The following is a 27,281-nucleotide window of genomic DNA, read 5'->3' as shown; positions in this document are numbered from 1 at the left end:
GGCTGACAAATAACTCAAACCTAAGTCTAGTCTATCATCTCTAATTACTTTGTTTCGATATTTGCTTGCAATGTTATTATGACTGCCACATTAAATTAATAACAGTACATAATGGTATAAATATTAAATATTATGGATTTAATGCTTCAATGGTTTAATCATTTTATACTAACAGTATCATATCAACTATGATAATATATATAACCAGCATACGTGTCAGCGACAATGTAATAATGATTCGACCTACTCAAATCATTATACCTATATATATTCATCTTTACTCGTAAAAATTTGTTCAAAACTAACTAAAGTGATAAATTCCTTTTTTTCCTGTAAAACAACTTTTTTGTACCTATTTGCCCTTTGATAGAGGATTTTTGTGGTTTTTCAAGCATTTGATAGATATTATCAGATTAATCCTATTAAATATAAAAAATATTTTTCCCTTTTGCTCTAGTTAATTGAGTGCTCCGTATTTAGCATAAAATAAAAAAATTACAGTTTAAATGAGTGAGAACTCTTCAAAACTTTTTCATTACTTGTTCTTTAGATCTGAACAAACTGTACATAAGCAATCAAATTGCTCTAAGAATTTTCCCAGTATGGGTGTCCTAGGAGGACGTCCTGTGCTCTTCAATTTATATTATAGAATTAGAAAGCTTCATTTGATATCTGTCTGTGCGACATTATTCCCATAATACAGATATTGCATTGACATTTGATGACCTGTTATGTTGATAATAATAATACTGTAGCATGGATAAAATGTAGTTACATAGGAATTGAACCAAAATAGATATATGATTATGATTTAGTAATCATGGGATCGTATATAGGATTTGCATAAATTTGTTTGTTTGATTAATACTATTGCGGCCTCATTTTCAAATCGAGGTTAGACGGTTTATTCATATGGTAAACAATGTCTTCTCATCCGGTTATCAGTCCATGTCGGGTATGGGATTAGCCAGTTATTATGTTTTCTGAAGCATGGACTTGATGGTGGAGGAAGCCGTAATCGACCAGCAGTTACGTGAACCACCCTATGACAGCACCCTACCTCATTGTTTTTTTAAACTTAAACATATTGTTAATTATATGATGTTTTATATATTAATGTGAATATAATTATATATATATATATATATATACTGTTTTTACGCAGATTATATTGATTAAATATAGTAGTCTACCAGTGGATATCGGCGAATCTTTGATTCTGATTTCTGCATTCTCTCTACATTCGAGTTAAGAAAGCATGCTGCAAAATGTAAGTCTTTGTGAGTTTTAAATTTCACAAATTCTAATTTCCATATGTAGCTAGTACATATTTTTTTTTTTTTGAATAATTTGAATGTTGTCATAGTGTACACAGCACTTCAGCAGTATGATGATGTGCTGACCAGTCGAAGCTTCCTGCGCACTGCAAATATTGCACAGTATTTTTGCAATGATGTCATTTTAATTGCCCATATCATGATGTATTGCTCTTATTATAAATTATCTTTTGCGTTTCTTAATGCCAAATAAAAAATAATTATTATAAACAAATTTTAACTTGGTATGTGATTTCCAAATGTTTTATGTTAGTAATGTTTTTTTGGTATTGAGAATATATTGTCTTTCCCTTATTTTTGCAGCCAACTTCACAATCTTCTCCGAGATACCAATACGTTCCATCTGATCGTGACATGTACAAACGCATCGTCAGAGTACCGGCAACAAATCCACGACGTGTGAGTATCTGCTGATGTATGATTTGTCATATGAATTGTGAGTCGTATAAAATAAAATACCTATCATTGATTTCTTGTGAATATAAAAGTCAGGAAATTCCCCTTTTTTTCAAATGTCACTGAGTCATTGTGGTTGATTTTGAGCTCTGCTTGCATTATTTTTCTTTGATGCAAACTTGCTAGATTGTGCCAAAATCAATCGTTTATGGCCAAATAGTAGAATGTGAAACGTGACATAAACTGTTATTAATTGTCATACTCTTTCCGAATTGACCAATACAAATTAACACTTTATCAAAATTTTCCAATGACTATACTGGTCATTATTGATCTGAAGTTTTTATTTTAGCAGAAAAGTCATCCTATTATTATGCGAGTATTGTAGTTAATTACAACAGCTGATGTTGTTTCTTACGAACTTAAATATATCCTAATATTTTTATTTCTTGATGTTGCGATTCGAATCAATAGCTACCGGTAGTTTAAATTGCCGACAGTAATATTTTAGCAGACAGACGTGGGCAGTTTATACCTTTTCTAATTAAGGTAAAGTATTGAGAATTTTTCAACTTTGTTTCAATACTGCTTTTTTTTTAATTTATCATCTTCATTTTATGAAGTCAATGTAATGAAAGTGAATACTTCTAGTCTTGTCTTGAGTTATTTAAAATATCTGCAAGACTTGGAATGTTGCATTACACTTAGGAAATTACCGTAATCCTTTTATATGCTGAACTATTACTTTATTGTACAAATACCAACTGAGATATTATGAATAGTCAAATAATTACAATTTGGTAGTATAAGTTTGTAGAACAAATATGTATCAATTGATTAAAGTATTTTAATGATTTGATGAATTAGTCATTCATAAATCATCTATCCTATTTTATATCTTCAGTTACAACATTTTCAAACAAAAATTTGAACCTCAATCAGTGCTATAATTTGAAAACAACCTATTTTCATTTTAGCTAGTTTCAAGATATGTCAAAGTTTGTTTATTATGTCTCAGATTGACGTTTACTAAATACCGGTAGTAAAACTTATATTTTTTTGTTTGCCCACATCAACATCAGTTGGAAAGTATTTACTTATTTGTTCAAAAGTGAGCATAGGACAAAGAAATAGGTTGTCAGTACAAAATTAATTTATGTTAGAGCTACAATTTTGCTGTGTCATCGAATTTATCAACCATTTCCAGGTAGGCAAAGTTTGGCTGCTTTGCTTAATTACTTAATCTTTTTTTCAAAGCCATATATATTTTACCATACTGTATATATATGAATACAAAATAACAACTGTAAAAATAGGAATTCTAAAGGACACAAGGGAGGGAATTCAAACCTTAAACCTATTTTACATGCAAATTTGAATATATGTCGTCACTCATCAGTACAGCATAGCGTCAATAAATTTATATTCATAATTTCCTATATTCATCAAGTACCTATATTTTTGTGTAATTATCAGACATGAATAACCAGAAAGCTCCTATTATGTCTTGTATAGTCTGTCTGTTGTACTATACTATAGTACAATTACAATTATTTGTGTATTTTAAGAATTACCGCTATGTAGACAGAAGGTACTCGGTAATCAATATGTAACCGGTTAGGTTCATTAACCAGTCCTTGTAGGTTCTCAGACAGGAAATAGTTATCATGATCAGCTGCAATTTTATTCAAATGCAGCTATGTTAAGCTATTAAAAAATTTAACATATAAGGGTATAAATATATAAGTTCAGGTTGAGTTTTTTACAAATGCCATAAAGAAACAGCTACAGTGGGCTATGTAAGACAGGGACTTTTAGTTTGATATACTGTATAAAAGGTTTGATTGTGTAGTATCTATTAGAGAAAAACGAATTGAGCAGTTAAATGCATTCTACTGTATTAGTATATTGATAATTGATATAGTAAGTTAGTTGAAGTAATTTGATATTATAACAGTAAGTTAAGTATTAGATATAGTAAGTTTAATATAGTTTTTGATAATTACAGTGAGTTGGAATAATTCAGAATATTCCCATTTGAATCTTGTCATATTGAGTGTTCGATATCCTATAGCTTTACTATCTAAGACTGTTAAAAAATAAAAAAAATCAATCAAAACAATTTCAACTATTTTGTATTACCAAATTGAATTTCTGCAAATTTACAATGATGTGTACAAATTTAGGGACAACCATGATATCCTATATTCAAAAATATATTTTTTTAGGCTGTATATAAAAAATTTTAGTTCAGTTTTACCATGCCTTGGAAGCAGAGTGCCAATATTAGTCTAGCAGATAAACAAGTTAACATTACCAATGGTCTATATTTTATCATGATGGTCTTTTTTGAAGCACCTATCTTACTTCTTACTATTCTGTGAGTCATGTGATTCAACGTTGGCATGGGTACTTCCTCAATTACGGAAATTACGGTAATATGGGAAAAGCAAGATCATTAACTCTTAATATAGTAACTATCCAATTTTAATAACTATTCAAGATTTATTGTTTTATGTGCGATAATATACGGTATGTAAATTCTATTATTTATTAAATTCAAAGATAGAATACAATTTGAGACGAAAAGGTTGGAAAAATGTATTTTTAGGATCTAGTTTGATTATAATCACATCATTTCTTGAATCTGTAAACAATCAACTTATAGGTTTGGAAAATTCATAAGTAGAATGCGGTCAAAAATATTTTGTGTATTGGGTCAGAATGTAAAAACTGAAATATTCATCAATGGAATAGATTCATTCATTCAAGTATAAAATAGAGACATGGCTATGCTAGATACAGTTCTTCTGTATTCAAGCCAAATATTGAAAAAATAGTTGATTACGGTAATAAGATTTCTAAAATCCGAAAAACTTTCGAAGGTTTATTCCTACTTAGCCTACTTAGTGGAACCAAGTTATTTAAAGGAATCATTCAGGAATCAGAAGCATTGTGACAGTAATAGATATTGAAATTGATTTATACCAGTGGTTCCCAAACCGCAGCTCTCGGGCCAATTACGGCCCGTGTAACAATTTAATATGTCCCAGCGAACCTATCAACACTATTATGTTTTTACTTTTTTGCATTCTAGATACCGCCATTGGTTACGTCATTATCACAATTCAATTATACCGGTGTATTAATTATACGTACTGGTATTAGGATTACATACCTACTAGTCACTAGTCGCGTCCATGTGAGCGCTCCCCTCTCCTGGCTCGCGAATATCTTTCTGATTCTGATTTTGGCCCCCGATCAATCCACTTTGGGGACCACTAATCTATGCGATGTGATTTTATTAACTTGTCTTATCTTCCACATTACTGGGTCTGGAATGTTTTGTTTCTTTCATGTTTTTTATTTTATTTTGTACAACATTATAACAATCTTCATATTTTATTCAATGAATTTGGTAATGTGAAAATTGATCATTTTTAAATATTTGCTAAATTTAATTTTTAGATGAGACCTGTTTGTAGTGAAGGAAATTTGAATTTGCGACCTTCTGCTTCGCAGGTATGAGACCTTGGAGAAAAATTTTCTTTATTCTGGAATTGTATTTTAATTAGTATTTTACAGTATAGCAATCTTAAATCTCAATATTCGCTTCCGTCGTTTGCTGTTTTATTTTTATTCATGTTAACATTTTTATGGAGTATAAGAACATTTTATTATGTCACAATTGCCTGCCAATCTTTATATCAAGCTGGGTTATTGAGCTAAGGCCATACTGGTGCTGATGTAGGAGATCCGTGTCCTCATATTTGGGCATTTCGTCTGTGCTCCTATTTATAAGTGGCTTGTAATTTTGTAAATACTAAATATCGTAATACTAATAGTAAATAATAGTCTTGCTAGTTGCTACCACAGTAAGGATTATGGGATTTTCTAGCCTAAAACATTAAAATTCCCACTAGTAGTAAAACCAGCTCTGGGCTATTGTATTTCAGTGTATACCATCGGCTATATATTTGCATGTATGCACTCATGGTATAATATTTCATTTTAGAAATAGTTTAGAACAGTAGCGTCAAGCCAGCTTGGCCCATCAGGCCGTCAACACTCAGATTTTCACTCATCAAGCGTAAAATTTTAATCCGATATTCCGACAGTTTATGTAAAGAGAAAAAAAGCGTTGCACACCCCTGTGGTAGTTGTCTATCTACGGTAAAAGGCAATTAAAATCTGAAAACCAGGCTGAAGTTGGCTTTCTTTAATTTATGGTAACCCTTCATACAAAATAGAAAGTGGATTTAAACAATTTTTATCTCACATTTGTTGTGTTATACATAGGGTGTGCGAATTCGAAAATATTTTTTCCCATCCATTCAATAGTTTAGAATTGAATTTGACTATATTTACCAATTCTTTGTTTTTAACTAGTCTATTCCGTGCAGCATTTCCAGTGTATTTTATCGCGGAATTCATATTTCAGGGGTCATTGAATATGATGGATTCGGGAAGAACTGGAAATCGTCAGCCAACTGAACATCCAAACGATAGACCCCATAATCATATTATGGGTAATGGAGTTTACAATGGAAGTCCTAATTATCCTAATTATAATATGGCTAAAGAAATGGAAAACCTATCAATGCGTACACCATCTGAACATCAAACTGGAATAGCTGCTTCTGGAAATCCTGTCCACAATCACCAAATGACTGCGATGCAACAAAGCCAAGAAAAAGTGCAAGAGTGGCGAAATAATTCCATTGCGATTCAGGACGATTTGACAGATCAGGAATCATTTGTTATAGATCAATATACAGACACTATGCGTAGTGATATTAGTATGCCTGAAAGTGAATATGGAAATAGATACAGAACTTCTAGTAGCATACCGGATGATTCTATCTCCAGGCGAAGGTAGATAACTTTTTGTATCAAGTTTTTACTTTTCCACATTTGCTTTGAACAAGTCTTACTACAAGCATTCGCTGATATGTAAAAAGCAAGTATTTTCAAAGCAAAGTAATCTTTCTTGTTCAGCATTGCTTACCCAATGACTTACACCCAGGGTGATGTATAAATTACCGGTATGGTACTCCCATAGTGTGTGTACCAGGTTAGGGTTAGGTCATAATTTTATTCCGATTTACCCTATTTTAGTACCTTTATTAGGTCTGGGGACTGTCTGTGTTAGCCAAGTGAATATACCCCCTGCCTATAGGATTCAGTCCCTTTACACAACTTGATGTAAAATAGGCGAACAAAATCAGTTACCTCCATATTGGTACGCATACTTCTGGAGTGCCCAAATTATAGTTGGTAACAATAATATAGCATACTATAGTGATGTTTTCTTTCATGTGGTTAGAGTTTTCATTTTATTTTTTTTTGATTTTGCTATTTGGATTAGCATAAAAAGTTTTCTATTTTGATTTTGTTAAAATATTTGAATCTAATATTTTGCCTCACTGGTATGTCCAGTAGGTGACCGTACATTTGAACCTGCGTACATTTGAACCCATGTGTATATCCACGGGTTCAATCTATATGCGAGTGCTAAAACCCATGGGTTAGGGTTAGTATGGGTTCAACTATCCGAAAAACAAAAAAAATTCCATAGGTGCAACTTCATACAGGTGCAATTGTCATGGGTTCAAATGTACGTGGGTTCAAATGTAATGGAACCGTCCAGTATTGTATTGTTTTGTTTTGTGATTAATTTTGATTTTCAGTATTTAGGTGATTCTATTTCGCGGCCAAATTATGTCATAAAATTCTGCCAAATTTCGTTAAATTTCAAAAAATCATGATTGCTCTATAAAAATGGCAAATTCTAAAAATATAAAAAAATAGTTTTTCAATTAAATTTCTTGAACAATCTAAGCCAGGGTGGTCTAAGGTTGTCAGCTTAGGGGCCACAAGATTATTTTTGCATTGTTCGCGGGCCACAATAGTACCAAGGATAGGTGAACAGTGCAAAACAAGTTGCAAACACATTGACATATTTGTCATTTATCAAGCTAAAACGTGCAATGGTCTTTCAATATCTACATTTAGTGTAAGATTTCAAGTGCTTCCACAAATGTAAGTGCTTTCGAACATCGATAAGATTCTCAAAGCAAAATCGCTTAACTTTGGAATTTCCATTTTAGATTGAATTATTTTGTCACTGGCACAACTTGCTGACATATCAAGCAAGCATTGTGGTATTTCCCCTCCCACATCCAGTTAAAAATCTGCTTGAATACGTCAGTTTTTTTTTCAAACACATGTTTATAAAATAACACACAAATAACTGCAGATTGATTGATTATCAAATGTGAGGCACATGAGGGTAAATACTGAATTTTCTCACATATAGGCGGCATTTTTTGTAACACTGTTTAGGCTGGTTGCAAAAAAACACCCGGCAGGAAATATATTGTTATGCTATAACATTAATATTTAGTTATCAGGAATAGCCTACCTAGGCTCATAGATTCCTCACTTGATTTGTAGCATTCTATGATGCCTATATTGTTAGCATATATTCCCGACCGAAAAGATAGAAAGCCAGTTAACATTTTAGACTAGCCAAGCACATTCAACTTTGCTAGTTGCCTCAGCTAGCCATAACACTAGTCAATTCATTAGACATGAGTGACATTAGTGAATTAACAATTGGCTACAAGTTTTTTCTGGTTTATTTTATGATGTGATAACACAAAATGCAATTTTTGATTACCGTACCCTGCATCAATGCGGAACAGGCCACAGATAATGAAGCTGTGGGCCACATGTGACTCATGGGCCTGGGTTTGGACCACCCCGATCTAAGCTATCAATCGAATACCATTCATTCAAGCTTGGTGTAATCTTACAACTTTTGCCACTTTATGTTTAGTGGTTTCACTGATGATGGACCTTCATCAGATGATGACACTGGTTTGCAAAGGTCTATGGTTGGAATACAAAGTCCACCTGAAATTGATTCGTCTGCTTGTTCTCGTCAAAATAGCAATGGTTCTCAGAGCAGCTTGGACAGCAGGCAAGTGACTATATAAAAAAGCAGTGTACCTTTAGATCATTTTGTTAAATTGTATTTAGTGTTGTTGGGACAAATATCGTTTTTCTTTTAAAGTATCTGACCATTTTTTTCTATTATAATATTTCAATTTATAATGATGGAAGTGTCTTCCAAAAGCCGTGTGTATTGCTACAAATTAAAAAATCTACTACTACTACTTTCATTTTAATGCTGCGTCATTTCTTCCTTTTGTTTCGTTCGCGAACAGTCGACAATCGTATGTCAATAAATATCAGATTTTGGTGATTTTGAGATGCAATTAGAATTATTTTTAGAATAATAAAAAAACTATGCTGGAATTTAGCAATTATACACGTTTCCGCTCATGAATACGGATATCCTTCGTTCGAATAAGTATAAATGTGTTAGTACGTGTGAATGTTATAATAGGCGTGCACTTATCATTTGTTGATATGTTACATCAGTATGCTGGCAATGACTCAACAATCGCTGTATTGCTGCAAATTGGTAGGGCATTGAGACAAAATTGTCATGTATTGAAAGAGTTCATAACTAAAATACAAAACTTATAGCGTTTCTTCGATTGGTTTCATTTAATGAGTGACTTTGTCACATTTTTTAATGATTGTACATGATATTTATTTAATTTAGACCTTTATTTGCCTTAAACAAATTCAACTGGTGTATGTGTCACTTCGTTTTGTTACAATTAGTCTTCACGTTTCAAATAATAAAAACTTGTATGCTTTAATTGTAGATGTACAGTCACAAAATAGCAATTAGTTAAAATCTTTTTGAGCAGAATCATTTTCTAACTTTGTGTGCGGTATATAAATAGAACCTGGTGAATAATCTTGCCAATTATTAAATAATTCAAACAATTAAAGATTAATTTGATAGAAAAAGTCTATAATTAAGATATAATTACAGCGTTGATGTATAGGGATAGACATTTTCTCTTTTTTAATTACTTCGAGTAATATTCTCTTTAACCAAGTTATAGTATCTTCAAATCAAATTTTGTTTATCTTTAAGATGTAAATGAATGTGGACCGAGAATGGTCAGCTTTGATAAATGCTCGATTATAAACTTTTTTTATAGTGGTTTTTCTCTATCAAAGATAAGACTTCCCCCTCAAAATGTTACCTCAAAGTGAGGTGATTAACTCACTCAGAAATAAAAGAAACTCAACCAAAATAGAATCTCAAGTCTCGTTTCATATGTGTTCTTTTGTAATGCTAGAGAAGTACCGTAGTTTATGTTTTATGTACCGTAGTTTATATAAAGACTTGCCCCTCAAAATGTTACCTCAAAGTGAGGTAATCAACTCATTCAGAAATGAAAGAAATTTAACCGAAATAGTATCTCAAATCTTGTTTTATACGTGTTCTCCTGTAATGCTAGAAAAGTACCTAGTTAATGTGAGTCATGTGACGTGTTATTGTTTATTTATTTTTAGGAAGAATAGAGAACTTCAGAAGCTCTGAAATTTTATTTCAATTTTTTCTCTATCAACTTGCTCAAAAATAAAAGAAATGCAACCAAAATAGTATATCAAGTCTCATTATTCATAACCCCGTTGTAATGCTAAGGACATAGTTTATGTGACGTCTCACATGTTATTGATTCCTCACGCGTCAGTTATCGTAATTAACAATTTATTTTTAAATTTTAATTTTTTCTCAAAGTGAGGTTATTAACTCACTCAAAAATGAAATAAACTCAAACCAAAATAGTGTTTCAAGTCTCATAATATATATGGGCTCTCCCGTACTGCTAGTGAAATAGCTTATATGTGACGTCTGACGTGTTATTGTTTTTTTACGTGTCAGGTAATTCACAATTTATTTCTAGCAAGAATAGATGTACCGTAACTCCAGAAGCTCTGAAATTTTATTTAAATATTTCCCTTAAAGTGAGCTTATTAACTCATTCGTATCTCAAGTCTCATTATATACGGGCTCTTCTGTGATGCTAGAGAAATAGTTTATGTAACGTCTGACGTGTTATTGTTTTCTTACGTGTTCGTTAATTAAAAATTTATTTTTAGAATAAATTGAGGTGAAGTTTAGCAGCTTATTTTAATAATAACTATGTTGGTGTGCTTTATTAATGATATCACGGTGACGATGATGTAGACGTTCGATTTAATTCCGTTGCGTTATTGAAAATGACGTGAGTCATCTCAGACCGTTGGCAAAATTTTATTCTCGTAAGTTATATTACCATATAGTATCATATAATTAGTCTCACGAATGTCCAAAACGAAGGTAATATTTGAAATTGATTTAATATGATATAGATCCTTGATTTCAGGAATAATTTAGGGTATTTTCATTTGAAAATTCATAATTCTATTGAGCATTTGCTGATAACATTTATTGAAAAAATATTTCATAATAGTCATAGTCAAGTTTGCAATGAATTAGATTTGCAATAGATTTGCTTCAAGTCCATGTGACCCTAATTTGTTAACGGTTGCTTTTTTTTTGTATACTTCCGCTTTCAGTAGCATTATCCTAAAATTTGTTTTTAAAAAACTGATAGTTCAAGTTTATTACCTATTGTCCATCTCTATTTATGCAATACCTTTACTATTGAATTTGAACTGCAAATGCAGGCTATTTTTATTTCGATTTCGATTTTGTATATTATTGTTAATATAGGTAGCTTGGTTAGCTATTCACATACAAAAGAGAACATATTCTATTGAATTTGTGTACAATATTCACAATGATACTTGTGTGGCGCTGATTTTTGAAAAGCTACAAAATCGGCTGCATTTATTTGTGCATTGCAAGTTTGCAACTATTAGACAGCTGAATACTATTGTTTCTCTACTGTTATTCAAAATGACAGTGACTCAACTTTAACATTGTTCCTTCATTATTCTTTGATTTATATTTGATATCAGCATATCCGAATTATTGGATTTACATGACACGTCATGTTCCAACAAATAAAAGTAGAGAATAATTGCCTCATGGCCTAAGAATAATTTATTCACCACTTTCTTTGTACTTAATAATGTATTCGACGCAAATGTACCAATTGCTAATAGCGTATAGAAAAAAGCTCTGTGGTCCCAGTGAGAAACCTTGCCTGGTTGTTAGCGCCCCGTGCCCACCACCTTACCCATTGTGCATGAATTTGATGGGTAATGTCGAACCCGAAAGATTCCACTCATTCAACTAATAATATCTACTGGGCCATTCCAAGCAACTGTTGAATTTCATCAATTTTTGTGAAATTAATTGTTTTGTATTTTTTATATCGAAAGACACTTCAATTTTATTGAACTGCATTCATTTCACCAAAAAGGTAAAATTTCACCCAGGTTTTTGATGGTTTACACAAAGTTGCCTGAAATGTAGAAATTTTGATATCATATACCGTAGTCGACATGTTTTGTGATGACTCGTAACACGAATTGTTTGATTGTCTGGTACAGTTATTCCATTTCAAATAGATGCACTGGACGTAAGTTAATAAAGCTTAAGTGTTTGCAGTGCTGTAGCTGTAGGACATGTCTACATAACGATTTATTACCAGAATTTTAAGAGATGATAGAGGCCGCTGTTCTGAGGTGGAAAAATGTCTGGTAGTAGCACAACCCATAGTATCACGTACAATGTGCACATTGTCGCCATGGATCTACAGTGTTACATTGAGTAACTTGAGTGGTTCTGAGGTGGAAAAATGTCTGGTAGTAGCACAACCCATAGTATCACGTACAATGTGCACATTGTCGCCATGGATCTACAGTGTTACATTGAGTAACTTGAGTGGCACATAGAGGGGTCTTCCGATTACTGTATCAGAAAATAGTATGGGCTCCTGCTGTACCATTGCGACAATTTACAACACAATGAGATGTTCATGCATGGTGGATTTGCTGTCTTGTAGAGTCACACTATATTTTACTATATATTTTATATTCACCCAGTAGGTCTTGTGTGTAACTTTTGTGCAATTTTGTTTAAACGCCATAAAGCAATTGAATGGACAATGATACAAAACATGTAGCTGGCAATGTAAAAATATATTGCATTTAACAATATGCAAAATTTCTGGAATTGTCCCGTACACTTGGAATATCCCTACTGTCTAAACTAAATATCCATAGCTGCATCTACAGAAGTCTTGTTGGAGAGAATGTGTGAAAATGTTTTGTCAAAAACAGTAGAAATTTTGTAGAAGTTGGTAGGGACTTTCCTCTGTCCTGTTTGTTTTTCATATGAATATTTGCTCAAAGTAAGCTCACACGAATGTATTATGAGTTGGCAGCGAAAAGCCATAGTCAAGAATACAGTCATTTGCAATTAAATTTTAGGATGAATTTAGGATATTCAATTTAGTAAATTTTGATGATAATGCACTATTTGTTTAGAATATTACTTTTGAAATATAACATACCAGTTTTGGGATGCCCGAATGAATTAAATATTCAAAATTAATCGTATTCAATATTAAAAATTTTTGGTTTATGGAATTATTTTAAGTAGTTTGATTTAGTAAGTTATCATTCTGAGCAATTGAAGTTTCTGACCAATAATAAGGCCTCATTTTCTGAAAGTTTGGGCAATAGATACCCATTCAGATCATTGGTATATTAACTTTCTCGTTTTTTTTTTTTAGTTACAAACTTATTGAATATGAATTGTTTTCTATGACTCATTTTATAAATTCTCAACATATTTGAAAATATTGTTCTGAATTCAGAATAGCAAATTTTTCATTTTTGCCATTTCCAAATTCAATTTTTTGTAAGTACCAACTCTACAAAAATGCCTAAATGTCCAATTGTGGGGATCTTCATTTGAATATTTATAAAGATAAGATGATTCAACATGGTAATAAATCCTTCTCTATTTCAGTCTGAGTTTTCACACCGTATATCCAAGTGATGCTGCATATCAGCATCGAGCTCAACAACAACGACAAGCTGATGATCGTCACCGAAGGTCAGAACAACAAACTGCTGCTCGTCCACCGAGGGAACCTCAACAGTCGACGTCAACGGTAATCTTATTTTTAATCCCTTCATTTGTAGTATCCCAGAATTCTCTGTGGTTTAAATAATTTTAATCGCTTCAATTATTGTTCTCTATCAAAATTAAACCTTCAATCCATAAGTAAAATATTGACATTGTGTAGATTTATGATATACCGTATTTGCTCGTTTTGTAGCCCGGGCCCATATTTTTTTCAACCAACTCACTAACCGGGCCCTTATTCAAGCACGGCCGCTTGTTATTTTCGATCGTTACAATAATTAATATATTGTTATTTCCAGTTCTCAAGTATGATTTAAACGAGGATAACGAAAATTTTGACTTTCTACGCACCGCAGGTACAGATCCGCAGAAGAAGAAAATTTTTGCGACGCACAGTATCAATATTGAAACGACGCTCTTGGGTGTTGCGACGCCCAGTTTGAGAACCATGGTGTTATGTAATCAATGCTATCTGTTATGTACTTGGATGCCTAAGGCGCGGTGTTATCTACCGGCGCTTAAAATTCGACAGCGTTGTGAGTGACAAAAGCGCTTTTTATTTCCTATTGTTCTCTACCACTGAAAAATCAGCTTTTACATCGGGCGGGTATTCAAGCACCGGCCCTTATTTATTTTTATGTTCTGTTCACACGGGCGGCTATTCGAACAGGCCCTTAATCAAGATCGGGCGGTAAAACGAGCATATACAGTAATTCAAATTATTATGCATTTCCAAAAATAAACAATAGCCTAACACAATTAATAAAGCTAAATAAAATTTGAACTTCTGAGATATCTTGTACGTGACTTTTCCAATTACTTATTTCATGATTTATCATCTTCTGGGAAAAATTTAGTTATCTGGGTTTATCTTAAACACCCTCAGGCTTCAACATCTTGACGAACTTCACGATTTGGTAATAATTTAAATTTTTGATGCCTACAGCAATGAAGATTCCATTATTTGATTATGCCGAAAGTTTCAAATCTTGATATTCAAATTTTTGTGGAGGGTTGCAAATGCAATCTAAGATTATTAGTTTATTCACGAATTGTGTGTAATACGAAATTTACTCTCGTAACAGTGTTTTAAATGAAGATTTTTTCGCTGTCGTTTTAACTTGTATGGCCTATTCTGTTAGGCTGAGATGAAGCCGAATCCAAAATAAATCGTTAAATTCGATATTTAAAATTTTTCATTCTGAGATTCAATTTAAAATAGCTATAGGGGGTCTATTCGAGAAATTGTCATCCTAAGAAAATAAAGTATTACAATATAATTAAAACGCCCTCCATTACTTTCTGAAAACTAAAAATTCGAACACCAATGAAATCACTATTTTTCTGTAGCTTTCTCAAAACATACTCATATCATATAAATTGCGATGTTGTCTTGTTGAATATTATGGCCAAATGTAGATTTTTATATCTGAAAATGATAGTTTTAGAATGTAGAATATAATCGGAATAATCAATTGTTTGTTTTGGTTATTCATTATTCGCCATCCATCTACCATATCCATCATAGCTTTCATGTTGAAGCATATTGAGGTTTTATTTACTATTAGAAAGGGTTTGTAAATTTAAATATTTTCAACCAACAATCAAATTATTAAAAACGTCCTTGATTTTATTTAGTCTTGCCAAAACATTGTATTTTCTAACAACTGAATATAACAAAAAAAACTTTATAAATGAGAAATTTATTATTAAAGCCTAAAACTTTTCGTGATCTCTGTATAAAAACACTTTTAATTTGTTTTATCAAGCTCACATCGTAATGTTTGTCACATAGGTTACGATTAAGGTTTTATTAAAATTTACTTGAATGCCAACCCACACCAATGGGCAATTGAATTCTTAACATTCCCAAAGTCAAGTGCCGTTTTATAGTGTGGCCATGTATAAACCGCACCTTTTAAAATTATATTTTTTTAAAAGCCCATACTTGGATATGTTATCAAGCACCATTATTTTGATCTGATTAGTGATAATAATTGTTAATAAAAGGTGATTTCAGTTCGCAGAGGAAGTCATTAAACTTGGGATTTTTCGTTTCTGTTGATCATGTTGTTTGTACATTGAATATTGTAATGTGCATGAAATCCTGTGAATTTTATTGAACAGAATCGCTACAATTGTGGGGATAATTTTCGTAATTGACTGAAAAATTGTGATATTGATATTATTTTCATTTTATAAATTTAAAAGAAAAAACAAAGTTCATAGCTGTATTAAAATTTTGAAATATCGGAATATTTTGAATAGTGCGATTTTTCATAATATAAGGTGTGAAAGAGGGTGTAACTGCCCTTTGTCATGTTATTCATTGGTTATGAAGTCACCATCCATAACACAAACGCAGAGCATCAAATTGTCTATCTTTCCACCTCTTATTTGAACTTTTCCATTTATTTTAAACTCATAACAATGACAAAAATGATACACCAGTTCGAAATAAAAATTCAATTGCTCTTTAGTTAAGATAAATCTGTATTGTTTTGATAATAATTATCATACAGTCACACACAATAAACAGATATTATCATTATTCAAATTTAGGATTTCCTTTTACGAATTGATGTTCTGTTTGATTATGTGAAACAAATATACCTATTAATGATACGTCATTGTCAGTATTCAGATCTTCAATGTTTTTTGTGTACGCTGATATAGATTGACTGTTTTCTGTAAGCATCAACCGGCCAACCTGATAATATGTTTATTTTACATTAATTGGTATATCATTACTTAATACTGGTGCAATATGAACTCTCTTGTCATTACACAATACATTTATTGAATCTGATATATTGTATTTATATATTTAGATTGTTCTTTTTTTTGACCTCCTACTCAATAAGGCTAAAATAGTTTGAAATACAATAATTCTAATCCATTAGTTAAGCAAATAATTTTGTTTTGTAAATAAACTATAAAATAGCCCCGTTTTGTGAATTAGTATTATTTTATATAAACTTTGTTGCCTGTCATTTGAGATGGTGGCTTCCTCCTCTTGGCTAAAATAGGGTGAAACACAATATAATTCTGATTCATTAGAAAAGCAAATAATTTTGTTTTGTAAATAAACTATAAAATAGCCCCGTTTTGTGAATTAGTATTATTTTATATAAACTTTGTTGCCTGTCATTTGAGATGGTGGCTTCCTCCTCTTGGCTAAAATAGGGTGAAACACAATATAATTCTGATTCATTAGAAAAGCAAATAATTATGTTTTGTATATAAACTATAAAATAGCCCCGTTTTGTGAACTAGTGTTAGTTTATGTGAACACTATTACCTGTCATCTAAGATGGTTGCTTTTGTAACCCCTGTTGACCCTAGACCAGGGTGGTCCAAACCCTGGTGATGTGGCCCGTCGCTTCATTATCTATGGCCCGCGTCACATTTGCGCGAGGGTAAACAAAAAATGGCATTTGGTCGTATAAATAACCAGAAAAATCTTTTGACATATTGTTACATTACTAATAAATGTCACTGAATTGACTAGTGTTAGGGCTAGCTGAGGCAACTAGCGAAGTGGAATAATGTGTTTGGCTAATGCAAATTGCTAATTGATTCTCTATTTTTGGTCTGGAATATATGCTAACAAAATAGGCTTAATAGAAAACTTAAAATGGAATGAGGAATCTATTAATTAGCCTAGGTTGGCTATGCCTGATAACTACTTATTGAAGTAATGGCCGAACAATAGGCATATAACTCCTGTCGAGTGGTTTTTTACAACTAGCTCAAACAGTAAAAAATGCTGCCTATATGTCAGAAAATTGAGTAATTACCCCTCAAATTTGGTAAAATTCGGTAATCAACCAATCTGCAGTTATTTTGTAAACATGAGTTAGAAAAGAAAGCTGACCGATTCAAACAGATATTTATTTAACTGGATATCGGAGGAAAAATGCCACAATGATTGCTTAATATGTCTGCAAGTTGTGTCGGTGACAATCCAAAATGACATTTTCTCCGTTATGAAGAGTTTGAAATTTTACATCAACTGTAGATATAGTAAAATGTTTGCACGTTTTAGAGAGTTTTTGGTAGTTTTGGCATGACAAATATTGAAAATTGTGTTTGGACAATAAAAGTGTTTGTTTTGTATTGCAATATTCATCTATTCTTCGCACTATTATGGCCCGCAAACAATACCAAAATAATAGTGTGGCCAGCGAGGCCGTCAACCTTGGACCACCCTGCCCTAGATCAAACTAAATAAAATGATATCAAATATGACTAGTGTCTGAACTGCAAATTCGTTCTCGTCAACTAAATGTTGCGCCGTTGTGCTTATTTTACAGATATTATAATGGACTGTTTTCTTGCCATATTTTTTTCCCCCAAAACTCCAGTTATGTAGATTTCTTTTCCACATTGCTGTTTTCCTGATCAAATTAACATGAACTACTTCAAGTCTCGGTCCAATTAATGTTTGCTATGCACAATTCTACATTTATGATTTATATTCTCAGTAGTTCTCTGCAGTTGGCACTTTAGTGGTCGTTTGTAACTTTGCTCAGTAGAGATCATTCTCTTATATTTCTGAGCGAGTTTGCTGAACCTATCACTGTTTTTTGAAGCAAATTTTCTTGTAGTAAATATCTTACAAGTTTTAATCTTGTAAAATTTAGGATAAATAGTAGACACCCATTGCCTGATCTGATACAGTGGTTCCCAAAGTGGGGTCCGCGACCCTTTTGGAGTCTGGTTAAGACTGGATATTTACTTTCCGTTTCGATCACGCCATTCACGCGTCCCCATTGTGATGTCACAGAACGGTGTGTCTGTGATGTCACAGAAAGAGTTCAATTGCTGCCTACTGCCATTACAAGTTAACTAACTGCAGATTTATAGCTGACGCTGCTAGGTGGAGTTACAGTAGGCAGTTTATGAAGATAGGCCAGTTCGCTTCTAAATGCTGTTTAACCACGAAACAATTGCAGCACCCATCTCATTAAACTTCGTCATATACTTTTGTTCGTTTTAATGTTTTTCACTATACGGTGCATTGATTTTCGTTATATGATCTTTTAATGTTTGGTGCCCAAGGTTCGGGAATCCTTTTGCAAGGGTTCGTCATGGAATTTTTTTTCAAAAGTTTGGTTACCACTGGCCTAATACAACTTTTCAAAGTTGATTCTGGGGTACTTGGGCTCTCTTACAAAATTGATCTGTCATTATATACTGATTAATAATATGGAAGTTCCCAATTTGAATCAAAAAGCAGTTCACTAATTCTCATCAAATTGTAAATACGCGGATGCGTAACTGATAGCAACTAGTATTATTTCATAAGAATTATTTCATTTGGAATACAAACAAACTCATATCTTCGAATTTTATCCAAGTATTGTCGCTCGAACACTGGCCGCATGCATGTATTGTTGTTTAACATTGATGTTCTATTCTCTTTCCCTTGCTATTTCATATCTACTGGCCCAGATTTTAAAACACACAAACAAAATCATATGAAAGGAGGTTATTCAAAACTCAATATAAACGGGACGTGAGTTTATAGTCTAATATAACACCTTCCGCTCGATGTGAATATAAAAGAATTGTCGAATCTATTCGACAGTTTTGACAGCATGTTGTTTAAACTGTTTTTTTTTTATATTTTTTGCTTTTACATAGATAGTACAGGTCATTATCTACTGTTCGAAACATTTTTTTTTGGATAAATTTTAGGACTCAAAAATCATTCAACACAAATCACTGTTGGCCTGTGAGTTCATTTTATATTATTTAATGTTATTTTAGAGGCCACCAGCAACCGCATCCACAGAACCATATTTTGTCCGATCGCAATCCCAACCAGGAGGTGCATATGGTTTTAACAGACCATCGTCAGGACAAAGTGGTCAGAGTGGAGCTGCCGTACGACATATCAACCAGCGTGCAGATGAAGCTAGCCGCCAAGACTTGGAACAAAAATGTTAGAAAACACTCTTATATATCATTTTATGAGTTTTACCTTTCAGTTTTTTTCTTCGACCTGACCTGTAGATAATGAAAATTAAATTTGGGTTACTCGATTATCATCTGCCATCAGAAGTTGATAAAAGCTATTTTTCGAAATGACGATTTTTCGAGCAAAAACATTTTTACTTCTCATAAAAACTCACTTTATGATAGAAATAAAATAATGTCATATTCAGATATATGCTACATTCTTATATAATGTTCATGCTTGATGTGCTAAGGTTCCTAATACAACCACAGCTTTTTGATTGAATTGGCAGGCTTTAGATTGATTGACTGATCAATAATGATCAACACAATGAATTTACAAATCATTAAATTCTATATTAGTTCACCTGTGACTGTGTATAGAGTGTTGTTTGCTTTTATATCATTAAATTGAATCAAGCAAATATTTTTATGTCCATAAAATTTTCAAATTTTATTGTAAGACATTTATGAAAAAATTACACACTGCGATCCTAAAGGGAAAAAGATAGTTCCTTTTTTACATACAATATTTTATGCGCCTTCCAATCTGAACAAAGGTCTCTATAAGTAGCCACCGATATAAAAGTGCTACTATGTTTTGTTGGGACAGACCTGCCCACACAACTTGTCACATCCTGGACATGGTTTTTGTCACAGAATTTGTACCCACGATTCTCATCATACGAAGCCAACATAAGGAATTTCATTTTATTCGTTTCTTATTTTTAGCGACATCTGTTTTTATAACATATGCTGAAGAGCGACATGACAAAAATTTTCGGAAACTCGTTCTTCAACTTACGCGAACTTTACTTAATAACGGAATTCAAGTTCGACTCGATATGTTGGAAAGTACTCTCATGTCAATGAGCGTCAGTTCATGGCTTGACGACAATATTAAAAAGGTAAATTTTATTTCGAATTATTTGACTATTGATTAATTATTCAATCTATTTTTAAACTCTAGTTAGAACAGACTTAACAACCCTTCAAGTTGATCATGTGATCACTTGAGTTTTATGACAGCAATAACAGATTGTGATGGTCGGTCAGTACAGTTAAAAAAAATAACGGCATGTTACGATTTTTAGGGTCGGCCTGTATGCGAGTTTTTATGAATTCAATATTTTTGGGCCTTTTTTGGGGGGGTTGGCTGTAATGCGAGGATATACGTTACTTTTCTCTAAAATATTTAATTTTAGGTATATCTAATATGTTAAGCCTTTTTTCATGCCATATTATTAAAAAATTATTTTTATTTGATTTCAGTGTGATTTCATCGTCATTTGTGTAAGTCCAAGTTATAAATCAGAAGTAGAACCAGGTCTGCCAGAAACTCCTGATCCTCATTCACTTCACACTCGCTATATCTACAGTAGATTATTAACGGAATATATCGGTAATGGATCTCGAAACTTCAGGTTTATTCCTGTGTTGATCGGCGGGGCCACAAGGGTAAGTAATTGACTTGTTAATAAGGTTGTATAAATATTTAGATTAGTGCTTCCAATCCGGTGTCTGAAAATTGTCATGTCCCATGTGTCCCTCGCGTTCGAGGGCAAAGTGGGACACATGGGACACGACATTTTTGGGACACCCATTCCTACTAATTTTTCTGTTATATATAGCGTCACTAATAACTAATAAGGCTTGATAAAAAAACACTTTTTACGAAATAGAGTTGCTCTGATATCAGCTCATTACCGTACAAACTATTTTGAAATATAAAATATTGTGGTCTTACATTACATTCAAATTTAGTTAGGAAATGAAATTCTTGTTAATCTGCACCCTAGAAAAAATAAAATTATTGCCATTCAAGTACCAGTGAGAAGATTTGAACTACTAATTTTCCAGCGTACGTTACACATAAATGTAGTAAAATTGTCACTTGGGAGGACTTTTTACCTAGTTGGTAACCATAATGACTGATTTTGATGTTTAAGCTAAATTGTTATAATTACACTATCCAACAAGAGAGCTACGCCCAAATATATGAACACGTCTGTTCGCAGTACAGTACGGTTTACCATACCGTCAGATCACAGTCTACAAATATATTCACACCAAGCGAAGCAGTACAGTTGGACACAAAATGGCGTCCGATTTCCGCAGAACGTTCAGTGACGTCATAGCAAACAAAAACAAATCTCACAGAGCTAACAGAAATATTTAAAATAAATAAAAGTAATAGCCTTATGGAGAAAAATTTCATCTTCAACCACTAAAAATTTCAAAGCAATTGGTCCAGTAATCAAAGAGAAAAGCGATTTTTTAGATTTTCCACTAGATGCCAAAAAGTGTCAAGGAACAACAAGAACAAGAACAACATAACAACAAAACGATCGTTATGTCCACTAAACGTGTCCAATAAAACTATTAAATAAGATTGTAATTTTAATATAATATGTTTATTTGCTTTCTGGAATGTACTTAATGAATAATGAAAAAATTAATGAATATTGAAATTTGAATTTTGAATCGTGTTTAAACTATGTCAATAAGACAGTTTCATCCCCTTTGAAGCGATTCTGAATACAATATTAATAGGAAATCTGGGATCAAGAGTAACATACTCATGTTATATGACCATCTGATATCCCCCATGGAAGTAATGTTTTTCAATGAAAGATTTGAGCTATAGTCATTGGGTGACGACACTGATTTTTATGTAAGATTTTCGAAGCAAAGCATCAAGCTTCTACTCAAATCAAATATATTAGAGAGATAGGAAAATTACATATGACCATTGATACACTAAGACAGCATTTCTTAAATATTTTTTGCCCCGGAACACCTGCGCTTTTTATCTTGCCCTACGGAATACCTTGAAATTAGAAGCTAAAATGGATGCTAAGAATATTGTGCAATAGATTAACTTTGTGGATGCGTGACATATTTCGAATCTTCCAGTCTTAAGCCAACAATACACTGAGAAAGATGGTTTCCAAAAAAATTTAGCCCATGGTAAAATTAAAAAGTTGACTGTAAACTTGACGATTATAAAAATTAGGCTGACGGTTAACGATATTGAACGGTTGACGAAAATGTCATGCTTTTCAGACTGGCACGAGGCCTGTCCGTCTGTTTGGATAGCAAGGCCTGTCTGTTTGTCACCAGTTGGGAGACAAATTTAGGTACTCCCGCAGTATGTGTACCAGGTTAGGGTTGGGCCATAATTTTATTCTGATTTACCTTATTTTAGTTCTATTACTAGTTCGAGGACTGTTTGTGTTAGCCAAGTGAATATACTCCCTGCCCATAGGTTTCAGTCTCTTCACACAACTAGAGTAGGCGAACAAAATTAGTTACCCCCATATTGGTACACATACTTCTGGACCGCCCAAATTTAAGACCCAGAGGCGCCGAGGTACGGCCGGATCGCCATGACGGCCAATTTTGACCATGTACCCGGAAACACACTGGAGAAGCTCGAGGATCACAGTTTGAGAAACCTCGCACTAAGTACTTGGGTATCCAATTGTCCTAATGTCAGTAATAATTTATAATTTAGTTAACTATATATAAATTATTCAGCTAACCAAAAATGCTCCTATTTTTTTAGAGAGATTTGCCATCATTATGTCACGATACACACGTTTACGAATGGCCTTCTGAATTTGAAGAAATTATATATAGACTTTTCAAGAAAGAAAAATACGTCCAACCAAGGGTGGGGCCTACACCAAGGTGCACTGTGGAAACTTATGAGAGCCAAGATGAAAGATTATCAAATCATCATTAGTACTTATTTTCCTTTTTTCGTTCAAAAAGATATTCTGCCATTGTACGCCGATTTTTGATTAGACGCGTATGTCACAATTCTGGAATTTCGAAGCAGAAAATTTTTTGTGTTAAAACACTGTAATAAATTTGCAACTGATTTACTGTCATTTTACAGTGATTAAGTTCTTCGATTCGCATTGGAATAGAAATCTTGATAAATTTCTAAAGAAATATTTTATTTTTGGTATTTGAGATGCTGAAATAATTACTTTATCAGGTTTTTCTTCCAAGTTTGCAGCAAAATAAAAGTTTGATTTATATCTAACTTTTCTGCACACTGGATCAATTTTAAATTTTCAAAATGAGTTGATTATTAAACTTCTTGAATATATAGTTGTTGCAAATTCAGGAATAGCCAATGTTGAATATTCTTCTTTTCGGAATACATTATGAAATAATATTTTGGAATGTGGAATATCAAAAATATTTTAAATTGTGTAATTGTTAACAGTAAAATTCGCACAAATCATAGTGAACTATAGGGAATAAATTTTGTAATGAAGAATAGTTGAAATAGGTGTTGTTTTTAATAAGGATTTTCTAATTCTTATGTGAAATCAATCTATTTTTGTCTGACCAACAAATAAATATCAAATTCCCAAAACGACTAAAAAAATATTCTAATTTATTCCTAAAATTAAGAATTCATCATATCGAAAAATATTCGAATATTTGAGTTGTTCTTATTGATACATATGGAAAAGAAACGAATTATATTTTCTAACAAACAATCCAGAAAACACAAATATGTTTAAAATGAAGTATATGACTTCAATTTGATTCCAAAATAGATATGTTCTATGTGAACCAAAAATGAAGACAGGATTTCAGAATTTTTGTGATGCATATATTCAATGATTCGGAATTCGGAAGATGAGTGCTTCTTGCTGTTATTATTTTTTAAGTTCAATTTCAGGGGTTTCTGGTTTGGATTTAGAAGAGTAAAGGGCACTAGTCTAAAACTCTTGTCACGATTCATTTTAAATGATTTTAATTGATCCATTGGCTGGCAGAACATTGATATATATTATGCCATAGTTAACTTTGATAAAAAGTTGGATATAGGACATATTTTACACTGCAATAAAAGTGAATTTCACACAACTCTTTTTATTTTGTTTCTTATAAATTGAATCGTTTAATAATATAAAATCTCGTTTTTTTTTTAATGTAAACAATTCATTCACATACTAAAACAATCACAAATTGACTAGTGAAGGGAATTAAAAAATTTAGGGATTGAACATATTAGCAGCTCTCGAACGTCAGAAGCAAGGTTTCGTCTTCAAAACAATTGTTATTATATGGATCCTTTTGCAAACTAGTAACCAAATCTTAAGTGAAGGCGAATTTTCTGCATTTTGGAACTGCGGTGTGTTTAATTCGCTTACATAGAGCTCTTGGGTGCCTTCATAATAAAATTATTTATTTGTTGCTGGAATTTTTCAAAGTAATGCTTTATGCGAACAAGCTTTATCTTTTGTGTGACATATTTCAAAATGCCTCGTACATATATGATGGTAATTGTACATTCTTCGTTTCATTTTTAAATTCAACCTCTTCCAGATATTGACGCCAATAATGCAATTTTATCTGTATTATTTCACCAATAATATCTGGAATTTTTTACAAAATGACAGCAATAGTACAGTTATAAATGGTTTCAACAGAAAAGTGGGTCATCTGAGTGAGTAGTGGTCTGATTCTGTAAAACTTATGCAGTTAGAATGTTTTTTTTTAGGATTTTGATTGACTTTTCTTTTCAATAATATCCATCCATACTTTGTAGCCAGTTTTGAATAAATAGAGTATATATTTTGGAGGATATCTGAATATTTTTTCAGTTTTTAGATGCATCCCATTAAGCTGCATGAAAATATTTCATGTGTTTCATGTTTCAGAGGCGATTTTTACTGATTATATGTATACATACTATAATTCAGCTTTTGATGTGTAACAATATATATTAGATTGCTAATAATTAGTAGTTGTCTGTTCGCAATATCCATAAATTGCTTGATGAGCCATATATTAATAATATTAAGTTCCATTATTATACCTAATAAAGTGTCTAGAACAGTGATTCTCAAACTTTTTAGATCACCCCTCATGCAAACAATCGTGAAATGTGAATATCCAAAATGAGGCAGACAAGATCAAAATTAACAAATATTGTTATTTTTTATTAGCTTAACGCCCCATCAAAAAATTGTCTTCGCCCCCATGAATTTTATTAGATTAGGAAATATTATAATTTGGCAATTCAATGTTATCGGATGTTAAATTTACCCCTTTAAGCATTGTTCTTGCATATCTTTGTTGAGCATGGCCATAGTTAAAAACTATAATGCTTAGCTATCATTTTATTGCAACTATCCTTAATAAACTGATATGAGCATTTTGAAACATCAAAATTTTTTAATATATAGGCTTACCATACGACCTCGTTTGGCTGGGACAGTTCCAATTTTTGACAAGCTGTCCCATCCAGTAGACTGAAATGGTCATGCAGTATGGCAATTATAAATATTATTTTATTTACTATTAATAAATTTTTTTTTTTAAAGAAGGCAGCCATTTTCCCTGATTCACGAGTTCAGTAAAAGATAGAAAAACCACTATATTGATAGGGTATAATTAATATTTTTTAATATGTCAATTTAACGTCTAACGTTAGATGTACTGTCATTGAATTATTCGAAATGCCGAAAAGAAATTACACCTTTGGCAGTGGTATGAAAATCACTAATATTCATTTGAGTTGAATATTATGAAGCCTTGGAATTGAAATGAGGTTTTTTTCAATCAGGACTGTCCCAGTTTTCTGTTTCATATACCGGTATATGGCAAGCCTAGTAATATAGTCAAATTGGGAAAGCGTAAATCTTAAACTAGTCCATTCAGCAATTAACTCCTTTGTGCCTTTTGCCATATTGAATAAATATCTCTATATTTTCTGCTACTTCTCGAACATGCTCTTATGATATAAGCTTAGCTTATTGTAATGTTATATACTTATGTATACTTTGATAATTAAATTGCTTTTTGCTGTGTATTGGTATCCTGATGCTATATATATTCAGCATATTAATGATCCAAAGGATTTCGAGATTCACAATCTTTTCTGAAAAATGTTGCAATGTGCTGTAAAATTACGCATGATTATTAATTGAAATATTTTAATGTTCTAGTTGTTTTCAACTAATTTTTGTTTATTTTTTCTTTTATGATGTCAATTTTTATTTTCTTTCTTTGGAGAAAGTGCCACTAGGGTTGCCAGTTATAGGAATTTCTGGATTTTTAAATATGATCAATGATTCGTGTGAAAAATTTTGCTTGATTGTGTGAATGATTTTTTTCTCTCTCCTTGCTTCTTATCTTTTTGCTAAAAGATGTACCGGTTTGAATTTTAATATTTTTTCTTTCTGATGTTCCTTGTTGACTGACTGGGATTCCAGTCTTGTAGCTCCTTGTGAATAAATGTTATAATTATAACAATGTTCGAGCTGTCGTTTTAAACTGCAGGGTGCACCACTGTTTGATAAATATTTTTCGCATTATGCCATATACAACAATCGTCTATTGTCAATCATCTCGTCACAGAAACAAAGATATGGCGCAAAATTCGAAAGTTGATGTCGATTGACGAAATTTCAATTGTATATGAAAGGAAAAGTGCCTTTTCGCAATATACTCCAATAAACTAACATGCTTAGTTTGCAATCAGTCTGTTGCGGTAAAATAGGAACTCGACATCAAATGTCCTCATGAGACCAAGTTTTCGTTTGGTAAATTTTAAAACACGAGACCAG

At 32.3% G+C, this 27,281-nt stretch overlaps 1 protein-coding gene across 3 annotated transcripts in view; it reads left to right on the top strand.

Moving 5' to 3' along the window:
* LOC120334462 (uncharacterized) overlaps positions 1 to 26,969 on the top strand; it is a 30,520-nt gene extending 3,551 nt beyond the window's left edge. Inside the window, exons 2-11 of one of the 3 annotated variants that reach the window (XM_078109496.1) lie at positions 1,166 to 1,270; positions 1,641 to 1,736; positions 5,202 to 5,255; positions 6,175 to 6,608; positions 8,575 to 8,718; positions 13,597 to 13,741; positions 19,492 to 19,666; positions 20,413 to 20,588; positions 20,953 to 21,138; positions 23,249 to 26,969. In XM_078109496.1, the coding sequence (XP_077965622.1) occupies positions 1,259 to 1,270; positions 1,641 to 1,736; positions 5,202 to 5,255; positions 6,175 to 6,608; positions 8,575 to 8,718; positions 13,597 to 13,741; positions 19,492 to 19,666; positions 20,413 to 20,588; positions 20,953 to 21,138; positions 23,249 to 23,428 (1,602 nt within the window). In that variant the 5' untranslated portion in view covers positions 1,166 to 1,258 and the 3' untranslated portion in view covers positions 23,429 to 26,969. Of the gene's footprint in view, positions 1 to 1,160; positions 1,281 to 1,640; positions 1,737 to 5,201; positions 5,256 to 6,174; positions 6,609 to 8,574; positions 8,719 to 13,596; positions 13,742 to 19,491; positions 19,667 to 20,412; positions 20,589 to 20,952; positions 21,139 to 23,248 lie in introns of those variants that run through there. The other 2 variants (XM_078109497.1, XM_078109498.1) reach the window with 2 other exon arrangements.
* Positions 26,970 to 27,281: the final 312 nt, after the last annotated feature.

Source organism: Styela clava, chromosome 15 (assembly GCF_964204865.1).
Source record: "Styela clava chromosome 15, kaStyClav1.hap1.2, whole genome shotgun sequence".
Taxonomy (NCBI): domain Eukaryota; kingdom Metazoa; phylum Chordata; class Ascidiacea; order Stolidobranchia; family Styelidae; genus Styela; species Styela clava.
The sequence above is the reverse complement of the archived record's forward strand: the minus strand, read 5'-3'. Positions and strand labels throughout refer to the sequence as shown.